Genomic DNA, 26760 nt, shown 5'->3' with positions numbered 1-26760 from the left:
GTTTTCCAGGTTGTTTTTTTTTAAATATAGATTTTTGTCTGCGTGTGTTTCTTCCTTTTTATTTCTGTATATTCTTTTCTTTTAGTTTTTTTTTTCTTTTTTTTTTTCTTTTTTTGGAGCTGGGGACCAAACCCAGGGCCTTGCGCTTGCTAGGCAAGTGCTCTACCGCTGAGCTAAATCCCCAACCTTCTTTTAGTTTTTATCTTTGTTTTCTAAAGAGAGACGATGAAAAAAAGGAGCAAGAATTTGGGTGGATGAAAGAGAGAGGCGGATCTGGGAGGAGTGGGACCAGGGAAGCCATAATCAGAATCTATATCGTATGAAAAAAATTTTTCAATGAAAGCAAAAGCAAAGAGCAAAGCAAAACAAACTAAAACAACGCCAATGAACAATAGCACACTAACAACAACAACAACAACAACAACAACAGCAACAACAACAGCAACAAACCCCAAACTACAGATCCCAGCAGCCCCGCACGGCAGGCTCTGTGCTGGGCAAACAGCCAATGAGAAGATGTGTTTGCAAAGGGTTGGGTTGACGTCTGGGTGTTCACTGGTTTGGAAAGTCCGGCTGAAATGAAAAAGGCTTTGCGGTTGCCCGCCAGCTCACTGTGTCCCTGGCGTCGGAGAGGACTGACTTCACTCATCCGCTGTAAATGGACGCGATACTGAACTACAGGCCGGAGGGCAGCGAGGACTACTACACCTTACTGGGATGCGACGAGCTCTCCTCGGTAAGCAGGGTTGCAGGTTCTCACCCGGTCGCCTTTGAGGTTAGCCACATCTCCTGGACCTCCAACCTAGTATCGTTTTAAAGGAATCTCAGCTCCGAGAAAGAGAAGGATTGAAAGGCTTGCTGGTTAATTTGAGGAAAGGACTCCGAACTTCAAAGTATTAGCTGGGAGAGGGACCACATACAGACAGCTTTTATTTAAAGCAGCGTTTCTTAACAGGTGGGTCGTTACCACCGACTTGGGGGTCGCATATCCGATATCCTGCATATCAAATATTTACATAACAATTCATAAAAGCAGTAAAATTACGGTTATGAAGTAGCAACGAAATAGTTTTATGGTTGGGGTTACCACACTGTGAGTACTGTACTCAAGAGTCGCAGCCTTAGGAAGGTCGGAGTAAAGGCTGCGATTTAGATCTCAGGAGGCGGAGCCACCTGTCCGTTGTCTGGTTCAGAGAAAATCTCATGGATTTTACAGTAGCATTATAGCTTCAAATGGTATTAAAATCCATTATAACTTCAAATCAACTAAATCAAATTAGATGTCATATCTGGCAGGAGATTTTTCTTTTAAAGAAATTAATGATTTCCTTAGACATCCTATAATTGAGTCAGTTGTGTTATTCTCTTAAAGAGTTATTATTTTTGTTTTATGTGCATACACGAGTGCCTACATGTGTGTATGTATGTGTGTTTGGGTTCTGTTTGGCTGTATGGGGTACTTATTCTGTCCTATAGCCTGAGCTACTTTTTGTTTGTTTTTGTTTCCTTGTTTTTTTGTTTTTGTTTTTTTTTCTCTTCTTTTTTTTGGAGCTGGGGATCGAACCCAGGGCCTTGTGCTTGCTAGGCAAGCGCTCTACCACTGAGCTAAATCCCCAACCCCCTTTTTTTGTTTTTTTGAGACAGAGTCTAACTATGTAGCCCTGGCTGGCCTGGAACTCACTACCTCACTATGTGGATCAGGTTGGCCATGAATTCCCAAGCATAACTAACATGCCTCTGCCTCACAGGTGATGGGATTAAAGGCATGGCATGTGCCACCATGCCCAGCCACAAGGCCATTTTTTAAAAATACTTATAGTTATTAAATTTAAATATCTTATCATACATACATTTTTATTTATTTATTTATTTATTTATTATATATAAGTACACACTGTAGCTGTCTTCAGATACACCAGAAGAGGGCATCGGATCTCTTTACAGATGGTTGTGAGCCACCATGTGGTTGCTGGGAATTGAACTCATAACCTCTGGAAGAGCAGTCGGGTGCTCTTAACCGCTGAGCCATCTCTCCAGCCCTTACATACATTTTTATTTAAAATTTATGTTTTAGTCATTGAACCTTTGTGTGTTGGGATGGACCAAATCTTTGACCCAAGATGGAGTCACTTAAGACACCAAGATGGATGACCCATGTATAGCCTCCTGCTAGTCTAAGGGCCACTCACCCCAAACCAAAGCCAACCAAACCAAAGCCAACCCCCCAACACTGTGCTTACTGCAGTGCCCTTTGCATGTGGCAGTTCCTTAGTTCTTACCGTGTATAAGCCCTTGTCTTTAAAGGCCTCATTGAGGCTATGTTTCTTCAGATAAGCCACACATTGTGGAGCTAAATTTTTTTTTAATTTATTTAATACTTAATAATAATTCTTTGGTTTCCGGGCAAACATACCCCTCCCCCCTCCCATTCCTTATGGGTGTTCCCCTCCCAACCCTCCCCCCATTGCCGCCCTCCCCCCAACAGTCTAGTTCACTGGGGGTTCAGTCTTAGCAGGACCCAGGGCTTCCCCTTCCACTGGTGCTCTTACTAGGATATTCATTGCTACCTATGAGGTCAGAGTCCAGGGTCAGTCCATGTATAGTCTTTAGGTAGTGGCTTAGTCCCTGGAAGCTCTGGTTGCTTGGCATTGTTGTACATATGGGGTCTCGAGCCCCTTCAAGCTCTTCCAGTTCTTTCTCTGATTCCTTCAACGGGGGTCCTATTCTCAGTTCAGTGGTTTGCTGCTGGCATTCGCCTCTGTATTTGCTGTATTCTGGCTGTGTCTCTCAGGAGCGATCTACATCCGGCTCCTGTTGGTCTGCACTTCTTTGCTTCATCCATCTTGTCTAATTGGGTGGGGGTATATGTATGGGCCACATGTGGGGCAGGCTCTGAATGGGTGTTCCTTCAGTCTCTGTTTTAATCTTTGCCTCTCTCTTCCCTGCCAAGGGTATTCTTGTTCCCCTTTTAGAGAAGGAGTGAAGCATTCACATTTTGATCATCCGTCTTGAGTTTCATTTGTTCTAGGCATCTAGGGTAATTCAAGCATTTGGGCTAAAAGCCACTTATCAGTGAGTGCATACCATGTATGTCTTTCTGTGATTGGGTTAGCTCACTCAGGATGATATTTTCCAGTTCCAACCATTTGCCTACGAATTTCATAAAGCCGTTGTTTTTGATAGCTGAGTAATATTCCATTGTGTAGATGTACCACATTTTCTGTATCCATTCCTCTGTTGAAGGGCATCTGGGTTCTTTCCAGCTTCTGGCTATTATAAATAAGGCTGCGATGAACATAGTGGAGCACGTGTCCTTTTTATATGTTGGGGCATCTTTTGGGTATATGCCCAAGAGAGGTATAGCTGGATCCTCAGGCAGTTCAATGTCCAATTTTCTGAGGAACCTCCAGACTGATTTCCAGAATGGTTGTACCAGTTTGCAATCCCACCAACAATGGAGGAGTGTTCCTCCTTCTCCGCATCCTCGCCAGCATCTGCTGTCACCTGAGTTTTTGATCTTAGCCATTCTCACTGGTGTGAGGTGAAATCTCATGGTTGTTTTGATTTGCATTTCCCTTATGACTAAAGATGTTGAACATTTCTTTAGGTGTTTCTCAGCCATTCGGCATTCCTCAGCTGTGAATTGTTTGTTTAGCTCTGAACCCCATTTTTTAATAGGGTTATTTGTCTCCCTGCGGTCTAACTTCTTGAGTTCTTTGTATATTTTGGATATAAGGCCTCTATCTGTTGTAGGATTGGTAAAGATCTTTGCCCAATCTGTTGGTTGCCGATTTGTCCTAACCACAGTGTCCTTTGCCTTACAGAAGCTTTGCAGTTTTATGAGATCCCATTTGTCGATTCTTGATCTTAGAGCATAAGCCATTGGTGTTTTGTTCAGGAAATTTTTTCCAGTGCCCATGTGTTCCAGATGCTTCCCTAGTTTTTCTTCTATTAGTTTGAGTGTATCAGGTTTGATGTGGAGGTCCTTGATCCACTTGGACTTAAGCTTTGTACAGGGTGATAAGCATGGATCAATCTGCATTCTTCTACATGTTGACCTCCAGTTGAACCAGCACCATTTGCTGAAAATGCTATCTTTTTTCCATTGAATGGTTTTGGCACCTTTGTCAAAAATCAGGTGCCCATAGGTGTGTGGGTTCATTTCTGGGTCTTCAATTCTATTCCACTGGTCTATCTGTCTGTCTCTGTACCAATACCATGCAGTTTTTTATCACTATTGCTCTGTAATACTGCTTGAGTTCAGGGATAGTGATTCCCCCTGAAGTCCTTTTATTGTTGAGGATAGTTTTAGCTATCCTGGGTTTTTTGTTATTCCAGATGAATTTGCAAATTGTTCTGTCTAACTCTTTGAAGAATTGGATTGGTATTTTGATGGGGATTGCATTGAATCTGTAGATCGCTTTTGGTAAAATGGCCATTTTTACTATATTAATCCTGCCAATCCATGTGCATGGGAGATCTTTCCATCTTCTGAGGTCTTCTTCAATTTCTTTCTTCAGTGTCTTGAAGTTCTTATTGTACAGATCTTTTACTTGCTTGGTTAAAGTCACACCGAGGTACTTTGTATTATTTGGGTCTATTATGAAGGGTGTCGTTTCCCTAATTTCTTTCTCGGCTTGTTTCTCTTTTGTGTAGAGGAAGGCTACTGATTTATTTGAGTTAATTTTATACCCAGCCACTTTGCTGAAGTTGTTTATCAGCTTTAGTAGTTCTCTGGTGGAACTTTTGGGATCACTTAAATAAACTATCATATCATCTGCAAATAGTGATATTTTGACTTCTTCTTTTGCGCTCTGTATCCCCTTGACCTCTTTTTGTTGTCTGATTGCTCTGGCTAGAACTTCAAGAACTATATTGAATAAGTAGGGAGAGAGTGGGCAGCCTTGTCTAGTCCCTGATTTTAGTGGGATTGCTTCAAGTTTCTCTCCATTTAGTTTAATGTTAGCAACTGGTTTGCTGTATATGGCTTTTACTATGTTTAGGTATGGGCCTTGAATTCCTATTCTTTCCAGGACTTTCCATGAAGGGGTGTTGAATTTTGTCAAATGCTTTCTCAGCATCTAATGAAATGATCATGTGGTTTTGTTCTTTCAGTTTGTTTATATAATGGATCACGTTGATGGTTTTCCATATATTAAACCATCCCTGCATGCCTGGGATGAAGCCTACTTGATCATGGTGGATGATTGTTTTGATGTGCTCTTGGATTCGGTTTTCCAGAATTTTATTGAGTATTTTTGCGTCGATATTCATAAGGGAAATTGGTCTGAAGTTCTCTTTCTTTGTTGTGTCTTTGTGTGGTTTAGGTATAAGAGTAATTGTGGCTTCATAGAAGGAATTCGGTAGTGATCCATCTGTTTCAATTTTGTGGAATAGTTTGGATAATATTGGTATGAGGTCTTCTATGAAGGTTTGATAGAATTCTGCACTAAACCCGTCTGGACCTGGGCTCTTTTTGGTTGGGAGACCTTTAATGACTGCTTCTATTTCCTTAGGAGTTATGGGGTTGTTTAACTGGTTTATCTGTTCCTGATTTAACTTCGGTACCTGATATTTGTCTAGGAAATTGTCCATTTCCTGCAGATTTTCAAGTTTTGTTGAATATAGGCTTTTATAGTAAGATCTGATGATTTTTTGAATTTCCTCTGAATCTGTAGTTATGTCTCCCTTTTCATTTCTGATTTTGTTAATTTGGACACACTCTCTGGGTCCTCTCGTTAGTCTGGCTAAGGGTTTATCTATCTTGTTGATTTTCTCAAAGAACCAACTTTTGGTTCTGTTGATTCTTTCTATGGTCCTTTTTGTTTCTACTTGGTTGATTTCAGCTCTGAGTTTGATTATTTCCTGCCTTCTACTCCTCCTGGGTGTATTTGCTTCTTTTTGCTCTAGAGCTTTTAGGTGTGCTGTCAAGCTGCTGACATATGCTCTTTCCTGTTTCTTTCTGCAGGCACACAGCGCTATGAGTTTTCCTCTTAGCACAGCTTTCATTGTGTCCCATAAGTTTGGGTATGTTGTACCTTCATTTTCATTAAATTCTAAAAAGTTTTTAATTTCTTTCTTTATTTCTTCCTTGACTAGGTTATCATTGAGTAGAGCATTGTTCAATTTCCACGTATATGTGGGCATTCTTCCCTTATTGTTATTGAAGACCAGTTTTAGGCCGTGGTGGTCCGATAGCACGCATGGGATTATTTCTATCTTTCTGTACCTGTTGAGGCCCGTTTTTTGACCAACTATATGGTCAATTTTGGAGAAAGTACCATGAGGAGCTGAGAAGAAGGTATATCCTTTTGCTTTAGGATAGAATGTTCTATAAATATCTGTTAAGTCCTTTTGGCTCATGACTTCTCTTAGTCTTTCTACGTCTCTGTTTAATTTCTGTTTCCATGATCTGTCCATTGATGAGAGTGGGGTGTTGAAATCTCCCACTATTATTGTGTGAGGTGCAATGTGTGTTTTGAGCTTTAGTAAGGTTTCTTTTACGTATGTAGGTGCCCTTGTATTTGGGGCATAGATATTTAGGATTGAGAGTTCATCTTGGTGGATTTTTCCTTTGATGAATATGAAGTGTCCTTCCTTATCTTTTTTGATGACTTTTAATTGAAAATTGATTTTATTTGATATTAGAATGGCTACTCCAGCTTGCTTCTTCTGACCATTTGCTTGGAAAGTTGTTTTCCAGCCTTTCACTCTGAGGTAGTGTCTGTCTTTGTCTCTGAGGTGTGTTTCCTGTAGGCAGCAGAATGCAGGGTCCTCGTTGCGTATCCAGTTTGTTAATCTATGTCTTTTTATTGGGGAGTTGAGGCCATTGATGTTGAGAGATATTAAGGAATAGTGATTATTGCTTCCTGTTATATTCATATTTGGATGTGAGGTTATGTTTGTGTGCTTTTCTTCTCTTTGTTTTGTTGCCAAGACAATTAGTTTCTTGCTTCTTCTAGGGTATAGCTTGCCTCCTTATGTTGAGCTTTACCCTTTATTATCCTTTGTAGTGCTGGATTTGTAGAAAGATATTGTGTAAATTTGGTTTTGTCATGGAATATCTTGGTTTCTCCATCTATGTCAATTGAGAGTTTTGCAGGATAGAGTCACCTGGGCTGGCATTTGTGTTCTCTTAGGGTCTGGATGACATCAGTCCAGGATCTTCTGGCCTTCATAGTTTCTGTCGAAAAGTCTGGTGTGATTCTGATAGGTCTGCCTTTATATGTTACTTGACCTTTTTCCCTTACTGCTTTTAATATTCTTTCTTTATTTTGTGCGTTTGGTGTTTTGACTATTATGTGACGGGAGGTGTTTCTTTTCTGGTCCAATCTATTTGGAGTTCTGTAGGCTTCTTGTATGCCTATGGGTATCTCTTTTTTTAGGTTAGGGAAGTTTTCTTCTATGATTTTGTTGAAGATATTTACTGGTCCTTTGAGCTGGGAGTCTTCACTCTCTTCTATACCTATTATCCTTAGGTTTGATCTTCTCATTGAGTCCTGGATTTCCTGTATGTTTTGGACCAGTAGCTTTTTCTGCTTTACATTATCTTTGACAGTTGAGTCAATGATTTCTAGGGAATCTTCTGCTCCTGAGATTCTCTCTTCCATCTCTTGTATTCGGTTGTTGAAGCTTGTATCTACAGCTCCTTGTCTCTTCTTTTGGTTTTCTATATCCAGGGTTGTTTCCATGTGTTCTTTCTTGATTGCTTCTATTTCCATTTTTAATTCCTTCAACTGTTTGATTGTGTTTTCCTGGAATTCTTTCAGGGATTTTTGTGACTCCTCTCTATGGGCTTCTACTTGTTTATTTATGATTTCCTGGAATTCTTTCAGGGATTTTTGCGATTCCTCTCTGTAGGCTTCTACTTGTTCTCTAAGGGAGTTCTTCACGTCTTTCTTGAAGTCCTCCAGCATCATGATCAAATATGATTTTGAAACTAGATCTTGCTTTTCTGGTGTGTTTGGATATTCCATGTTTGTTTTGATGGGAGAATTGGGCTCCGATGGTGCCATGTAGTCTTGGTTTCTGTTGCTTGGGTTCCTGTGCTTGCCTCTCGCCATCAGATTATCTCTAGTGTTACTTTGTTCTGCTATTTCTGACAGTGGGTAGACTGTCCTATAAGTCTGTGTGTCAGGAGTGCTGTAGACCTGTTTTCCTGTTTTCTTTCAGCCTGTTATGGGGATAGAGTGTTCTGCTTTTGGGCGTTTAGTTTTTCCTCTCTACAGGTCTTCAGCTGTTCCTGTGGGCCTGTGTCTTGAGTTCACCAGGCAGCTCACTTGCAGCAGAAAAGTTGGTCTTACCTGTGGTCCCGAGGCTCAAGTTTGCTCGCGGGGTGCTGCCCACGAGCTCTCTACGGCGGCAGCAACCAGGAAGATCTGCGCCCCTTAGACAAGTTTTTAGAAACAGAATTCTGGGTCAAGGACTAGACATAGAGGCTTTTCATATATACATATATATGTATATATATCTCACATACATATACATATATATTTAACATATAAATATGTACACTATATTTCATATGTTTCACATATATATGCACACATATACATTATATATTCCATACACAAATATAATATAATAGTTTCACATATAATGTATATTTCATACACAATATATATGCCTGCAAGTATAAATTATATGTGCACTTTAATTCACTTTTAGAAATGTGCACCTACTTAGTTAAGGTTCAGGAGAGCATCAGTGTTGGTGCCTTTGAACCTCCCTTCACCTTCTGGAGGTTTTGGTTTATTTGACTGTGAGTAAAATTAAACATGATTTCTGTTTACCACCGGCACGGTAGGCAGCTGTGCAGACAGATCACTAGATATTGGATCATGAAGGGAGGCTTAGTGATGTAAGGGCTTTTGACTGTCTGCGTTCAGCACTGGGCATGTGCGATAGGGACAGCAGGAGAGAGAGGGGCTATGTTGAAAGCAAACTAGCCACCTTTACTGGTTTACCCAGGGTCATCCCTGCAGAAGATCTGTGCTTAATCCTGTGACAGTAAAAATAGTAAAGTATTGAAAGACAGATATGAGCTACTTAAAAAAAAATTAAATTGGCAAGACTCAGGAAGTATAAGGCAGGAAGTAGCAGTGACATATTAGTTACAGTTCGATACCATAGACTGGTACCATAATGTTGAAAGAGTATTTTTACATGTCTGTCCGTCTGTATGTATAGTCTGTATGTATATATGCATGCATGCTACATCATGAAGAGGTCAGAGGGCATGCTGTGGGAATTGGTTCTTTCCTTCCACCATATGGGTCTGGGACGTTGGATTCAGGTCATCGGGCTTGGTGGCAATTGCCTTTAACCACTGAGCCATCTCAGTGACCCCAGAATGCTTGCTTCCCCCTCCCAGCCTCCTTGCATCTGTCTTTCTTTCCTCCTCCTCCTCCTCTTTCTTTCTTTTATTTATTTTTTGAGACAGGGTCTCTCTACATAGCCCTGGCTGTCTTGGACCTTACTAGGTAGCCAAGGCTGGTCTCAATTTCACAGAGCTCTGCCTGCCCCTGCCTCCCGAGTGCTGAGCTCAGAGGCACGGGCCACCACACCTGGCCCCAGAATTAAAAACGAAGTCCAGAACAACCACAGCAATAAAATCCCAGCCGTCTTTGACTGATAGGTCTAGTTTTATGCATTTGTATTATTTAACATTCCCAGAGCTTAGACATAAACATGGGCAAAATGTATCTTAAAGGATTAAAAAGAATAAAAAAATCTTTATTTTTCTATTCTGTATTGATAGGAATTTTATTTAAAGAGGGTTTGGGGGTACTTATGAAATGTTAATTTACAAATGTTTACTTGTGGGCACTGGGAAGTTGGCTCAGTGGTTAAGAACACTGGCTGCTCTTGTAGAAGGTGAGAGTTTGGTTCCCAGCACCCACACCGTGCCTCATCACCGTCTGTAACTCTGATGTCTGGGAGTCCAGTGCCCTATTCTGACCTCTCTGTGCACCAGGCACGCACATCGTGCACAGACCACACAGGAGGCAAAACATCCACACACATGAAATAAACAGATACATCTTTTAAAATGTTCATTTGCTGGGCTTGGTAGCATGCGCCTTTAATCCCCGCACTCAGGAGGCAGAGGCAGGCTGATCTCTCTGAGTTTGAAGCTAGTTCGGTCTACATAATGAATCCTGGGCTACACAGTGTGACCCTGTCTCTCACACAGACACACAGACACACAGACACACAGACACACACACACACAAAGTGTACTATTACAGTGCTGGCCTGAACTTCCTATTTAGCCAAGGATGACCTTGAAACTCTGGTCCTCCCTTTTCTGCCTCAAGAGTGCTGGAATTGTCTGCATGGTTACCATACACTTGAAGACATTGGATTCTCTTACAGAGTCATCTGTGCACATGTGTGTAAAGGCCAGAGGTTGGTGTTGGCATCTTCTTCAGTTGTTCTTCACTTTATTTTGAGACAGTCTCAGCTCACCAAATTCAACTAACCGGCTCTCCACATTCTCCTATCTGCACCCACTCTACTGGGATCACAGGGTTGGGTCTCTAGGCTTTTACATGGGCACTAGGCATTGAACTTGAGTCCTCTTCAGACTTGCATGACAGTGTTCTCAACCTGCAGGGTCAAGACTCCTTTGGGGGTTGAAAGACCCTTTCACAGGGGTCACCTAAGACCTTCAGAAAACACAAATATTCACACTATGATTAATAACAGTTGCAAAATTAGTTATAAGGTAGTGAAAAATATTTATGGTTGGGGGTCAGCACAACGCGGGCAACCATATTAAGGGTCGCAGGCAGCATTAGGGAGGTTGAGAACCACTGGGCTAAGCACTTTGCTCTGTCTATCCTCTTTTTTTTTTTTTTTTTTTTTTTTTGGTTCTTTTTTTCAGAGCTGGGGACCGAACCCAGGGCCTTGCACTTCCTAGGTAAGCGCTCTACCACTGAGCTAAATCCCCAGCCCCCTCTGTCTATCCTCTTTATTTGAAACCCTGACTTTTGTTTTAGGTTGAGCAAATTCTGGCAGAATTTAAGGTCAGAGCTCTGGAATGTCACCCGGACAAGCATCCCGAAAACTCCAAAGCTGGTAAGAATCTACTGATGGCTGTTTAAGAGGAGGATCAACATACAGGCCTGTTGTATGACGAAACTTTTCCTGGGACATGCTATACTTACTCACACACATCTATTCACCTCAGAAAAGGAGCCTAGGAAACACCAAAGTACTTATATACCCAGGTCCAACTTGGTAAACTATGAGTTTTGTTGGGTTGCCTTACAGGAGTATGGGTGAAGGGTTAGTTATCGAAGCAAAACTGACTCAAAGACAGCTTTATCACCAAAGCTCACCCCATCACCGAAGCCCATCCCACCATGGGTGATGGCTCACGGAAGCTGGGAACCTGAGAACTTGGAACATACTGCACAGCCTGTGGGCAGCTCAATAGGTTGGAGAGTGTCCCTTCCAAATGATTCAGTTTGACTACAGTTCTTCCAGACAGTTCAGTTGGCTTCGTCTGGTCTCATAGTCTTCCTTGCAGCTTGCCTTCTCAGAGAGTAGTTTTTACAATTCAGCTTCCTTCTGTCTGTCAGTGTTTATTGCTTACCTCCTTACTAGGAGGGGGGGGGCTAGTGAATCTGGTCAGTTTCAGGAACTTCCTGAAGCTATTTTGAGTTGTTTATTTTCCTGCTTAAGGATTTTGCCTATAGGGTGAAAGGTTTCAATATTGGAGGAAACTGTTATACAACAGGACCTCAGTTGTTTATAGACCTGCATTTTCTTTATTTACTGTTGCAAGGTCTTCAAATTTAAAAAAGTAATGATGATGATGATGTCTGTGTGTATGTGCGCCATAGAATGGGTTGGGCAGAGGAGTCGGTGCTCTTCTTCTACCTACGAGGGGTTAAACCTGGATTCCTAGGCTTGTATGGGGAGTGCTGGGCTGAACATATTTTTTTATTCAATGATTTTTTAAAAGATTTTATTTCTTACTGGGCAGCAGTAGCATATAATAACACCTTTAATCCCAACAACTGGGAGGCAGAGGTTGTGGATCTCTGTGAGTTCGAGACCAGCCTGTTCTATAGAGGGAGTTCCACTATGGTAGGGCTACACAGAGAAACCCTATTTTGAAAAACAAACAAACAAACAAAAACCAAAAGAAAAAGATTTTAATTTTTATTTACATGTGTGTATGTGCTTGCAGAAGCTAGTGGATGTATGTGTGTGTGTATGTGTGTGTGATTGTACACACACAGGCATGCTTGAAGAAGCCAGAAGAGGGCATAGGATTCTCTGGAATTACAAGTGATTTTCAGCTGCCTGACATGGATGCCTGGAATCAAACTTGGGTCCTTTGGAAGAGCAAGTGCTCTTAGCTGCTGAGCTATCTCCCCAGGCCGCCAAGGACTGGTTTTGCTATTGGATGGCTGCAGGGGAGAGGACTGTGAGAGGTCTTCTCTAGTAACAGCATATGTGTGCACTATGCTGTACTGTTTCGACTTGTAGTTCATTTTTATCAGCCAAGGAAGTGTTAACATAACAATGTATTTATTTGTAACCAATAATTGTCTTTATAAGAATTCTCTTTATTCTTTTTATTTATTGCCTTCCCCCACCCATATACACACACATACACACACACACACACACACACACACACACCCCAGGGCATGTATGGAACTGAGAGGACAGCTTGCAAGAATCAGGTATCTCCTTCCATTATGTATGTATGCATTATGTATGTCCAGGTAGCAAAGACAAAGATCCTTACTCCCTGATCTCTCTCACCAGCTCACACTTGTCTTTACAATATAACCTTACAAACATGAACTCGAAGGACCAGCCCAAAGTATTTTCTTTTAAAGATCTATCTATCTATCTATCTATTTATTTATCTATTTATTTATTTATTTATTTATTTAACGTATATGAGTACACTGTAGTGTCTTAGACACACCAGAAGAGGGCATCAGATCTCATTACAGATGACTGTGAGCCACCACGTGGTTGCTGGGATTTGAACTCAGGACCTCTGGAAGAGCAGTCAGTGCTCTTAACCACTGAGCCATCAGTCCAGCCCCCAAAGTCTTATAGTATATGGGTGAGTCAAGATTCTGGTGAGAGCCGTTGGATGACTTTGGAGTTCACCTCTTGTCTTGTTTTCCAGTGGAGACTTTTCAGAAGTTGCAGAAGGCGAAAGAGATTCTGAGCAACGCAGAGAGTCGAGCCCGCTATGACCATTGGCGGAGGAGCCAGATGTCGATGTCGTTTGAGCAGTGGGAAGCTTTGGCCGACTCAGTGAAAACTGTGAGTTTCTCTCTGGGGATGCAGGGGTTTTGGAGGTCAGGCTGCTCAAGAGTTAGTCACCACTTAGCCTAAAGAATCTGTAAGCAATACGAGGAAGGAAAAGGACCAAGGACTTAGTGGTAAGTCACTGCTTACAAAACCCTGTGAGGAGAAAGTCAGCAGGGAGACCACCAGCTCGAGACACACCTTAGTCTAAGATTTCTCATGCATATCAGATCGTCTTGTACAACTGAATTTTGGACCGCTGAAAATTCTTTTCCTTGAATCTTGAAAAAAAATATTCTTTTTTTTTTCTTTTCTTTTTTTTGGAGCTGGGACCGAACCCAGGGCCTTGCGCTTGCTAGGCAAGCGCTCTACCACCGAGCTAAATCCCCAACCCCTTGAAAAAATATTCTTAAGGTATATCTCTATATATCTATCTCTGTCGTCTCTACATCTATTAGGGTTTTCAAGACAAGGTCTCACTCTGTGGGCCTGGCTGTCCAGAAACTAGCTCTGTAGACCAGGCTGGCCTCCACAGAGATCCGCCTGCCTCCGCCTCCCGAGTGCTGGGATCAAAGGCGTACACACCACCTCCCAGCTCGAGATGTATTTTTGTTTGTGTACACGTCTGAGTTTTTGTCTCTGTGTATGTGTCATACGTGTGTTCCCAAGAAGAGCACACTGGATCTGTGGAGCTGGAGTTACAGGTGGTTGTGAACTGCCACGTGGGTGCTGGGAACCAAACCTGGTCCTCTGCAGGGACATGAGCACTGAGATAGAGATCTCTCAGAGCCATCTCTCCAGCCCGCCATTCATTCATTCATTCATTCATTCATTCATTCATTCGTTATTTATCTATCTATTTATTTGTGTTTGAACTTGTTTACCTGATAAGGCTAGGGCATCTATAACAAAACAGGATACAATTATTCCTATTATATATGGTAGTAAGGAGTTACATTATTTCTAAACATCATTAAAAACTGCCCCCTCCCTCTTCCTCCTCCTCTTCCTCCTCTTCTTCTTCTTTTATGTTTATTATTCTTACTTCAAACCTGTTAACCTATGTTTCAATTTGATTAATTTTTTTCATCTTTATTAAATTGGGTATTTCTTATTTACATTTCAAATGTTATTCCCTTTCCCGGTTTCTAGGCCAACATCCCCCCAGCCTCTCCCCCTCCCCAACTGTGCACTCTTTGAGCCCTTATAATTTAGTCTTACTGACCACATCATTTATCTTGTCACCAAAGCTGAAGCAGTATGAAATCTGGTTTCAGATTTACTTTCATTAGGGATGCAAAATTGATGACCTGTCTATCTGTTCTTTGATCAGCAGTGGGGCCAGGCATTGCATTCAGGTGATAGTCAAAAAACAAAGCCAAATAAACCCACTAAATCAGTGGGGGGTGGTGAGATGGCTCAGTGGTTAAGAGCACTCTTGCCTGAGACTGGCGTTTGGTCCTCAGCACCCTGGTCAGAAATTTTACAACCACTAAGTTCTGCTCCAAGGGATGGACACACAGCCCTCTTCTGGACACTGTGGGCTTCTGCATGTCTGTAGCATGCACTCCTTCAGACACATATGCGTACACATAAGTAAAATAAATCTTAAGTCAGTAGTGATTTCTTTTTTCTTCAAGTCTTCTATGTCTGGGGATCGTTAACAGGTATTGTTCAGCATCTGTCAGGTTGGTAACCGTCCTTCTGTGACCACACACTGTCATTAGGGTTTGGATTAGCTCTATTGCATACACCATTCTGAAAATAAAAGGTGGAGTTTAGGCTCCGAGAAACACTTTCCTGTTCATCTGGCTTGCACATTCTCGGGGTGTAAAATCTCCTACAGTGTCTTTCCCTCACACCACCAATCTTGTATATGCAGGGCCAGAAGAGTGTCAGATCCCCTGGAACTGGACTTACAGATGGCTGAGCCACCATGTGGGGTGCTGGGATTGAACCCATGTCGTCTGCAACAGCAACAATTGATCTTCACTGTGGAGGCAACTCTCAAGCCCCACCCTCTGGTCTTGAGCTTGCTGTAGTTCAAGATGATCTTGGACTTCTTTTTTTTTTTTTTTAGATTTATTTATTTATTTATTTATTTATTTATTTATTTTAAAGATTTATTCATTTATTATATATAAGTACACTGTAGCTGTCTTCAGATACACCAGAAGAGGGCATCAGATCTCTTTACAGATGGTTGTGAGCCACCATGTGGTTGCTGGGAATTGAACTCATGACCTCTGGAAGAGCAGTCGGGTGCTCTTAACCGTTGAGCCATCTCTCCAGCCCTAGATTTATTTATTTATTATATATAAGTACACACTGTAGCTGTCTTCAGATACACCAGAAGAGGGCATCTGATCTCTTTACAGATGGTTGTGAGCCACCATGTGGTTGCTGGGAATTGAACTCATAACCTCTGGAAGAGCAGTCGGGTGCTCTTAACCGCTGAGCCATCTCTCCAGCCCTGATCTTGGACTTCTTGTAGTAAAAATTAATTGGGGATTTCTGCCCCACCTTTGATCAATCAGTTTGCAGATACAAGATGCAAAACCTTTATGTTTATAATAAGCATTATATTAATGCATTAGAGCTGGACAGATATCAACCCTTGTGATATGTTGTCTATGTTAATAACTCCGTTACATAACTTACCAGGTTCTACCTGGGCTGCGCTTACTCCAACTGGCCAGCCCTCGTGGCCATGTTCTCAAGATTCGTACCCCATGGTGTCTTCTCCTCTCTTCACCTCTCTCCTCTCCTGTGGTCTCTGCCTCAGACCCCAGACCTGGGAACTGAAGCCCCGCCTACCTTTCTCCTGTCCAGCTATAGGCTGTCAGCCTCTTTGCTCAACCAATAAATTAAAGAGCAAGGTTGCCTAGCATCACTTGGTGTACATGAGGATCTCTTTGTCCCTGGGGACAATCAGACTTTGGGGGCCAGTATTTAGCATTACAGTACATAGCAACAGGCTAAACCTCAACATTGAATTCTCCTGCCTTCACCTCCTAAGTGGAGGCCTGCACCACCAGGCCTAACAACGACCTTTCTTACTGCAGAGAATCCAGGTTTCTGTCTAGTTCAGGGCAGGAAGGGTAGAAGGCTGTTGGAAAATGGTTCTAGTTAAATCACAGTCAAAACTACAAGAAAACATTCTCAAAGACTAATAAAATTGTCCCATGTCACATCCATTGCTGTAAATTTTGTAAGCATACATACATTTTTTTTTTTTTTAAACTTGGCTGTTTGGTAAATCAGCTGTTTGGGGGAGGGGTTTTCAGAATCTTCCTGTTACCCTACATAGATCCATTTGCCTGTTGATTGTTTCTGAGTTCCTGCCTGGTGATATGTGTTTGGGAGAAGTCCAGTTGGTCACAGGCTTATCTGCAGAAGCTTCCTACTATGCCCAGATGGCTATTCTTTCTCTTGCCAGATGGTAAACAGTGAGCCCTTCAAGACCTGCTTTTGAAAAGACAGTCCGCTCTGTTTGGATATTATCCCAGAGCAAGCAGGTCAGAGCTCAACCACTCAGGCAAGTAATAATTTACTCATGGTGACTCAGGATAAAAATAACTAATTCGGGGGGCTGGAGAGATGGCTTAGCGATTAAGAACATTGGCTGCGGGGGTTGGGGACTTAGCTCTGTGGTAGAGCACTCAAGTACAAGGCCCTGGGTTCGGTCCTCAGCTCCGGAAAAAAAACAAAACAAAACGCTGGCTGCTCTTCTGGAGAACCCAGGTTCAATTCCCAGTAACCCCATGCTGGCTTATAATTGTCTAACTCCAGTTCCAGGGCATCCGAACTCTCCTCTGGCCTCCCTGGGCACCAGACACACATAGTGATATGCAGATCATACATACAGAGACAACATCCATACACATAATAATTTGAGAAAAAAAAAGCCAATTTTGGTGTGTTATTCAGGTGAGCTGTGGCTCATGTGAGCCAGTTGTTTCAGTCCCCTTTTCCAATGTTTAGTGGCATATAGATTAAAAGAAAAATAGTGGCTAGTGTTGACCGAGATTTACAATGTAAGATAATTATTTCCTTAAAAAAAAAAAGTCTGGTAAGGAAAACTGGTAATAAACAAGTTTATTGGGCTGGAGGGATGACTCAGTGGTTTAGAGCACTGACTGCTCTTCCAGAGGTCCTCAGTTCAAATCCCAGCAACCACATGGTGGCTCACAACCATCTGTAATGAGATCTGATGCCCTCTTCTGGTGTGTCTGAAGACAGCTATAGTGTACTTACATATAATAAATAAATCTTCAAAAAAAGATAAACAAGTTATTGTGAGTGGAAAATACCAGGAGCCCCGCCTCCCAGACATGAGCATTCATGGCCTTTGCCCTGTGGTGTTTGCTGACTCTCTGCCTCTTGCTGGTCAATGTGTTTCTCTTCTCTTCGCCTCTTAGTCCCTGTCTCCAGCCCATCACTGAATATTTCTGATTTTTTTTTTTTTTTGAGGCATGGTCTCATGTCCATACTAGCTAGTCTGGCCTCAAACTCAGTATGTATTCAAGGATAGATGGCCTTGAACTGTTCACCCCTCCTGCCTTCAGCTCTTGAGTGTGGTGACCCAATGCTCCATCATGTATGTTATGTGGTATGGGGTCCATCATATCCACTGTAGTGTCTAGCTCGGCATGCTAGGTGCCTTAGTTAGGGTTTTACTGCTGCGAAGAGACACCATGACCATGGCAACTTTTACAAAGGAAAAACATTCATTTGGGGCTGGCTTACAGTTTGAGAGGTTCAGTCCATTATCATCAGGGCAGGAAGCGTGACAGCATCCAGGCAGCCGTGATGCTGGAGGAGGGGCTGAGAGTTCTGCATCTTGACCCACAGGCAGCAGAAGGAGACTGTGTATCATACTGGGTGTAGCTTCAGCATAGGAGACCTCAAAGCCCGCCTACGCAGTGATCCACTTCCTCCAACAAGGTCACACTTCCTTCATGGCCACACCTCCTAATAGTGCCACTCCATACGGCCCAAGCATTCAAACACATGGGTCTGTCTGGGCTATACCTATTTAAACCACCATACTAGGCAGCACTGTATGATTGAGCTCCAGCCATCCTGAGTGCCTGACTTTTTTGTCTGGTGCTGGGGATTGAACCCAGGATTTGCTGAATGCCAGGGAAGTACTTTACCTAACTGAACTCCATGCCCGAGGACTACTTTATGTGGCGTGGCATGCTGTTCTGAGCCACCGATACTCAGAGCTGTGAATCCCTGAACATGGAAAGCTGTGCCTTGCAGGCTGTCTGCTTCACAACACAGACTGCTTAAGCCTTTCTGTATTTGTTTAGTGTGTGTGTGTGTGTGTGTGTGTGTGTGTGTGTGTGTGTGTGTGTTCAATAGCATATATGTATATATAGAGAGGTCAGAGGGCAGGTTGCAAGAATTGGTTCTTTCCTTCTACCGTGTGAATTCCAAGTACCAGGCTCAGGTAGTAAGGCTTGGTGGTAAACGCCTTTGCCCTCTGGGCCATCTTGGCAGACTTCAGCTTCACTCTTGTGTTTGACCTTCTTTGATTAACTAAGGTACACAGGGTTGGGTAGGGCACCTGCAATGAGGTTAAGTACAGCTTGGGTTTTTCTTCTATTTCTGTAATTGGAATTAGTGATGACACAATGTTTAATTTTGATTCCTTCCTGTGGGTGATGGGTAAGTAACATATGTTCACTGAGACCTTTTATGGGACCATGAAGCTGAGGGTCACCCAGGGCCCTTATCCCTAGTGCCTGTCTAGGCAGACCACAGATACTTTGATTTCGAAAGAGAAACACTATTTACAGGTTTCTTGGTGGCCCTATGATGCTTGCTTGTTTTTCTTTTCCCCAGTACTGAGAATTGAACCCAGGGCCTTGTGCATATTGCCAGACACTGCACTCTTCCACGGAGCCACACTGTAGCCCGAATAATTGCCTGGGTTTTATTTTCAGCTTTTTGATAAAAAATCTTTTACATTTATTTACTTTTTGGTGTGCATGTGTATATGTGTTTGTATGTGTGTGTAAGGGTATACATGTGTGTATACATGCGTGCATGTATGTGTGTGCATGTGTGTGCTGTGTGTGTGGTAGCTATGTGTAGTGTGTGGTGTGTATATGTGTACATGTGTGTGTATGTATGTGTGTGTTTGTGTGGTATGTGTATGTGTGTTTATATGTGTGTTCGTGCATGTGGGTGTGTGTGGTGAGTGTTTTTATATGGGTATACATATATATGTGTGTGCATGTGTGTGTGTATGGGTGTACATGTGTGTCTGCTGTGGCACACATGTGGAGGACCGAAGACAGCTTTAGGAGTCAGTTATTGCCTTCTACTCTGTGTGTCCTGAGGTTTGAACTCAACTGGTCAGGCTTGGTGGCAAGCTCCTTTACCCAGTGATCCCTTTCACTGGCCCTAAATGGTGACTTTTATAGTTTACAGTTTCAGTTCTCTAAGCTCAGATTTTTTTTTTTTTGAGACAACATTTTCCTCTATAGCCCTAGATGGCCTGGACTAGTTATGTAGACCAGGTTAGCCTTGAAATCAGAAATTCGTCTGCTCCTGCCTCCTGAGTGTCTTGAGTGCCACCATGCCTGGCTTTTCTTAATTCTTAAACTTCTTTTTTTTTTTTTTGGTTCTTTTTTTTTTTTTTTTCGGAGCTGGGGACCGAACCCAGGGCCTTGCGCTTCCTAGGTAAGCGCTCTACCACTGAGCTAAATCCCCAGCCCCAATTCTTAAACTTCTTAATCACTCCTTTTTCATAGCCCTTATTCTCCCAACCCCCCTTTTGTGGATCATGACTTAACCCAAGATCTGTCAGCTAGGCTAGCATTCTGCCACTGAACTATTCCCAGCCCTTCAGGAGGAAGATAATCCCCCCACCTTCTCTGTTTCTATTCTGGAAATCTACATAACAACAAAGTATCCTAACCTCCAGCCCCACACAGCCAAACAAAAGCTCAGTGGTCCAGACTAACCTGACTATGTTTGACAGGGATGTGGTGGGGAACCTGAGTTGGTGAGATGTCTTGGTGGGTAAAGATGCCACTGGTTACCTAAGTTTGATCCCAGAACTCTCTTGGCGGAAGGAGAATGGGCTCCTGAATGATGTCTCTGCTGGCACCCCAAATGCACCCTTCAACAAATAACCAAATGTAAGAAACAAATGATGTTTGTGTATCTCTTCTTAATTAATCTAGTCGATGCATTGGGCTGTCAGAAGTAAGAAAGACTTGATGCTGGAAGGAAGTGAGCAGACTTACACCAACACAGCTCAAAACAAGGAACGGAGTGAGCAAAGAGAAACCAAGCAAGGGGACCCAGACTCAACCCCAGAGAAAATGATGCAAAAGGAATCTGAGTCCCCAGAGAAAGGCATCTCCCCACAAAACCCAGACTCTCCGGGTAAGTTATGTTGCCTAGCTCTCTACAAGAGATGACCAGAGATATCAAAGATCATGGGTTGTACTACAGCTGTCCTCAGCCTGTCCTAGTAGGCACAGCAATGTCGACTTGAGAATTGGTTTACATCTTTTTTTTAAAAGATTTATTTCATGTATGTGGGTACACTGTCATTCTCTTCAGACACACCTGTTGACAGCATCTGATCCCATTACAGATGGTTGTGAGCCACCATGTGGCTGCTAGGAATTGAACTCAGGACCTCTGGAAGAGCAGTCAGTGCTCTTAACTACTGAGCCATCTCTCCAGCCCTGTAGTAGAGCCTTATCCCCAAACTGTTTCAGTATGGTAGTTCGACTCTGCTTACCTCTGATTTGAAGTGCTTCTCTTCCCTCTTCTAAAGGTCTCTCAGACTGGAACTGTGGCCACCTCCGTTTCCGCTGGTCTGGCGACACTCCCTCAGAACTCCTAAGGAAGTTCAGAAACTATGAAATCTGAAGTGTCGTTGCTCTGTGAGGGAGGGTGAGGCCTTCATCCGTGCTGCCAAAGCCAGTCTTTGTTCATAGCTTTAAAATGCTGTCTGTGTTTGTGAGTTGCTCAGTATGGTCAAGTCCCCCAACCTTGAACCCATTATTACAGTGTGCTTTGTGTTATTTTGTGCTGGGGATTGAACCCAGGACCTCCCATACACTCTGTAACATTGATTGTTACTTCCTACCCCTCATGTTGTTTGAGGAAATTGTTGTAAGTTGTAGTTTATTTCAGTATTTGAGTCAATTAAGGCTCTCAGACACACTTGTTTCTAAGACTATACTTAGATCCTATGTAGTTTGTATTTTATGTTTTTCCTGTTAATGTTACTTGTAGATATCTGTTAAAAATCACTCCCCGTTGGTGTCCCATGATCCCTAGCTTCGCTAGACATACAAAAATGTCTTCTAGATTTTGTTTTAAACTGAAATGTAGACTTACTTGTCTGAATTTCATAGAGTGAAATAAATAATTTCCTCGAAGTTTATATATGCATTTAGTACTCATTCATTCATTTATGTGGATTTTTGGGTGGAGTCTATATGCAGCCACATAGCACAGGCTAGCCCCAAGCTTCTCTATGTAGTTATTCTCAAACTCTAGCACAGGCTGGCCCTAAGCCTCTTTATGCTGCTATCCTTAAACTCTTAGCCCTCCTGCCCTTGTTTCCTGTGGACTGGAAGATGGCTCAGCAGGGAAGGGCACTTGCTGCCAAGCCTGACAGGTTGAGTTGCAGCCCCAGGGCTGCATGGAGGAAAGACCAACTCCTGAAGCCTGTCCTCTGACCTCCACACTCTTGTAGTGGCACGAACACACCCACACCCATAATAAACAGATAGATGGGTGCATGAATTTAGAAAATATATTTTCTTTTTTTTTTTTTTTTTTTGGTTCTTTTTTTTCGGAGCTGGGGACCGAACCCAGGGCCTTGCGCTTCCTAGGCAAGCGCTCTACCACTGAGCTAAATCCCCAACCCCGAAAATATATTTTCTAGACAGATGTGTTGACACACACCTGTAATTCCAGCAGTTGGGTCATGGAAGCAGAGGACGGAGGTTCAGGGCCAGCTGTGGCCACATAGCCACTGGACAGCACAGGCCACGGGAGACCCAATTCAAGAAAACCAAACCAAGGCAAAATAAAAAGCCATAAAGTGCTTCCTCTTATGAAATTTCAGTACAGACAGTATCACTCTGCTCTAGCTGCTGTAACAAAACGCCTCTGGAGGCTCCAGTATGCCTTGCAGTTTGTGACGCTCAAAGTCCAAGGGTTGGTCAGCGCACTTCTGTGCCGCCCATGTCTCGCAGGTGGCCTCTCTCTTGGTTGAACATCATACGGCCTCTTGTCCCTGTTTACTCTTCATAGATATCAGTAATCCAGATCAGGGTCTGTTTTCACGGCTTCACTTTAATTTATTCCTGTCTTCAAAATACTTGTCTCCGAAGAACCTGTCAATCTTAGGAGGCCATAACTCACTTCCTAAAACTAATGAAAGCAAATAAACCAGAGGAGAGAGAGAGAGATTCCTTTAATTTTATCTGAATTTTTCTTGTTTTGTCATCCATAAGTCTGTTTAGAGAATAATTTCTATCAATATTTTGTGATTTCAGTAAAATGATGCATTGTCAACATTTTTGTAAATTTTATCAAAAAAAAAAAAGAAAAGACAAAGAAACACACACACAAATAATGAGTACGATGGGCTCTCAGTCAATTGCTTTCCTCCATTCAGTGCACGTACAGCCGAGGGTCCAGCACCAGCTAGGTAAACACTGCCCTGTTGCCTCTACAGGACACTGAGGGGGAACCCCTCCCACTCCCATGAGTAGCTCTATTTTTATTGTATAACCCCCCCCATTATTGACAAGTTCCTGTTTTTGTTGACCCATTGCTGTTGCTTAAGAAGTTGCTGCCCTTGACAGCTGCTCATGACGGGTCAGCCTTGTAAGAAACATCTAACACACTTGACCAGTTAACTCGGAGGGGCCTTGTGCACATGAGGTACCATCGAGTCCTGACGGGACTCCCAAGCTTAACAATGAAGCACGTGCTTAGTTAGGCCTTCAATTGAAGACCTAATGGAAAATGGGTCTCGTATTGCCCAGCAAGCTTCCCACAACCACAAACAGATAAATGTACAGTTTCGCAATTTGAAAGTCGATGTTTGTGGACTGTGACTTGACTAATACCAAAGCAAACTGATTATGGAAAGATAATCTTTTAAGTGACTTCAAGCCTCTTTTCTTTTTCTTTCTTTCTTTCTTTTTTTTTTTTTTTTTTTTTTTGGAGCTGGGGCCCGAACTCAGGGCCTTGCGCTTGCTAGGCGAGCGCTCTACCACTGAGCTAAATCCCCAACCCCCAAGCCTCTTTTTCTGCAAGGGACTCTAACTTGTTTTAATTTAGAAACAGGAGCTTTTAGCACCTGTAGGTCCTGACCAATCTGTCTACTTAGTTTTTAAAAAGTCCTGTGATTAAAGTGACGTTACTTGGTGGTGGTGTGCACGCCTTGAATCCCAGCACTAAGGAGGCAGAGGCAAATGAATCTCTGAGGCCAGCCTGGTCGACAGAGTGAGTTCCAGAACAGCCAGAGCTACACAGAGAATCCTTGTCTTGGAAAAAAAACCAAAAACAGACCAAAAGCTTATGTGTTTATGGCTGTTGAGTCAGCTACGCTGGCTCTATCCAGGAGCTGGGGTAAGGAGAGGCCCACATGTGTCTCTGTCTCTGTGTCTCTCTGTCTCTGTCTGTCTGCGTCTTTGTCTCTCTCAATACTCCAAGGTCCATACTGAAATGTACCTTTTCTTCTTACCCATTATATAGGTATACTTATATAGGAGCAGCATGTGTACTAAGAGGTACCATGTCTCCTGGAACTGGAGTTACAGATGGTTGTGAGCCACCATGTGGTTGCTGGGAATTGAACTCAGGACCTCTGGAAGAGCAGTCAGTGCTCTTATCCACTGAGCCACCTCTCCAGCCCGGAGATATTTCTTTTGAAAAAAAAAAATCTATGTGAGTGTGTGCGCGTGTGCGTCAGAGGACCACTTTGTGGCGTGGGCTCTTTTCTGCCTTTATGTGGCTCCTGGTATCAATCTCAGGTCAGGCTTGGACGGCAAGACCTGGCCCAGACCCACAATTTTTTGGTTATGTTCTTTCTTTATGTATCCTATATATTCATAACCACTCGTGTGTTCCTTGCATCAAGGGCAGCATGTCGCATCCCCAGCTGTAACATCTCTACTTACGCAGAGCACAGAGTCTTGGGCTACGGGAAGCCGGAGTCTCCATTCACTTACTGACTGACTACATCTTGGAGAGTTTCCTAAAGCATGCCAGGTGCTAGTCTATTCTTACTGATGCAAAAATTCCATGTGTAAGTAATATATATATATATATATATATATAATTTATACATAAAATATATTTATACACACTTACACACATATACTATACATAATATATTTATATAGGTATGTATATGTATATAAAATACATATTCATAATTTATTTTTTATTTTTTTCATAATTTATTTTTTTATTTTTATTTCTAATAAGACAGGGTTTTGCTAAGTAGCCCAGTCTGGCCTCCACTTCTGCCCGTGCCCCTTGCCTGTTGGGATTGTAAGTGTCCAGTACCATGCCTGGCTTGAACCATAAGTTGTTTCACCTGTGCTTTATCGATTCTTTTTCAGGTGGCTTATCTTTCGTTCATTTATTTATTTTTTGAGGCAGGGTTTGCCTTGCACTCGTGCTCTTCCCATCTTTTCTCAATGTTGGTATTGCAGGCTTGTGCGATTACCCCCTGGGTATCTATCATCTTTTTCAATAACATTTTGCAATCACAAGTAAACACTGTAGTGAGCTGTTTCATATAATGCTTCTTGTATGTGAAGTACACCTGTTGGTGTGTGTGTGTGTGTTAGCTCTAGATTTATTGTGTTAATGAGAATGTATGAGCACTTGTAATTTGGTTACTACATCCTTAAAATAAAAAAAGATTTATGTCAATCTCTGCAGAGGCCGAAGATGCCATCAACCCCCCTGGAGCTAGAGTTTCAGTTACAGTCAGTTTGGGAGAAACCTCGGGTGGGTGCTGGGGACTGAACTTGGTAAGCACTCTTTAGCGACTGAGCTCTGCCCACCTCTGCCTTCTAAGGACTGGGAATAAAGGTGTGTGCTCCCTCACCTGGCTATTACTATATCCTTTAGGTAAACAGTAAAAACGGCTGGCTAGGCTTCATAGATTTTAGGGCCGCAGGGTTGAAAAACACCAGAAAAGAGTGTTTGCCCACTGGGATTCTTGCCTTCAGATTTTTTTCTACTCCAGGCTAAACTTGGTTGCATCAGAAGCACTGTGTTCACAGAACAGTTTAGCAATCGCCTTTCTAACCCCTCATAGGGCGCAGTGCCCAAGATATGAAGCAATAATAAAACCAGAGCACACATTTCTTCTGGCACTTTCCATAGACAGAGGATAACGGGGCCATGCTGTGGTGGTCACTTCCCTCTGTCTGTCCTGAAACATTGAAATAGAATTCTGACAACTTGCATTCTTTTTAAAGTAAAAGGGACTCAACAGAGCTGCTGTGGAACATGGAGAGAGTGTGCTCACCATTTCTTCTTAATCTATATAGTTTCTGACATGTTCCTGGCTGTCAGAAATGGGTCCTTGATGAGAACATTAGAAACGTAGGGGGGAAAAAAAGAGGAGGTGGGGGAGGCAGAGAGGCTTCATAAAGAGTGAGATAAGGAGACATTTGCTTTCTCACTTATGAATTTTCGTATCTTTCCTTTGCTCAGATCTTACGGGTTACAAGATCAGTCACAGCAGCAATGTCGATGACTAATGTGGTTATTGAGAGAGATTTTTAATTTCCTGGAAGGCAAACGCCATATCTCCCCACCCCTACACATCGCAGACAGGCGATGCAGGAACGTCTGGGGAGTTGGTGATGGGAGGTATTATAAAACTGATGAATTATTGGAAAAAGGATGAACTTCTGGACAAGGAGAACTGCAGTTTCCTTCCATTTCCGGTTCCCTGGTGACATCAGCCGGCATGGCTTTGGTTTTATCACTTCTGGGCTCCGAGTCCTTTAACTCTTCTAGAAGTGGAGACACTTTGTATCCAGCCACTCTGCCCACTCTTTCTTTTCCCAGGGATTCTCTTGTTTCTCCTAAGGTTTCAGGATTGTAGAGAGCTGGATATTTTTTCTGGCTTTAGAGCAAATTACTTTAGCTCTGCTCTAGTTCCTTCTACCTGTGGATGGACTTAGGAACAGAACAGAACCAAACCAACCCAACCTCCTCTTTGGAGACCAAAGGAAGGAACTCAGCTCAGACCCAGGGCCTAGGGTAGGCCAGCGTGAAGGTTTAATGTTGATTGTCACCTTGACACATCTGGAAGAACGAATTCAGTTGAGAAATAGCCTCTTAAGAGTGTCGGTGGGAGATTTTCTTAATTGCTAATGATTAGGAGGGCCCAGCCCACTGTGAGCAGATGGTTCTGGGTCCATCGGGGAAGGTAGCCGAGCA

General features: G+C 42.7%; 1 protein-coding gene across 1 annotated transcript; it reads left to right on the top strand.

The window, feature by feature from the left end:
• The first annotated feature begins 623 nt into the window (after positions 1–623).
• On the top strand, positions 624–21712 carry Dnajc12 (DnaJ heat shock protein family (Hsp40) member C12). Its single transcript, NM_001034032.1, is given in 5 exon segments — positions 624–736; positions 11004–11082; positions 13166–13305; positions 20493–20697; positions 21098–21712. Coding segments are annotated over 5 exon segments (597 nt in total). The 5' UTR covers positions 624–658; the 3' UTR covers positions 21193–21712.
• Positions 21713–26760: the final 5048 nt, after the last annotated feature.

The sequence above is a fragment of the Rattus norvegicus genome, chromosome 20 (assembly GCF_021556685.1).
Source record: "Rattus norvegicus strain SHRSP/BbbUtx chromosome 20, alternate assembly SHRSP_T2T, whole genome shotgun sequence".
In the NCBI taxonomy this organism is placed as follows: domain Eukaryota; kingdom Metazoa; phylum Chordata; class Mammalia; order Rodentia; family Muridae; genus Rattus; species Rattus norvegicus.
The sequence above is the reverse complement of the archived record's forward strand: the minus strand, read 5'-3'. Positions and strand labels throughout refer to the sequence as shown.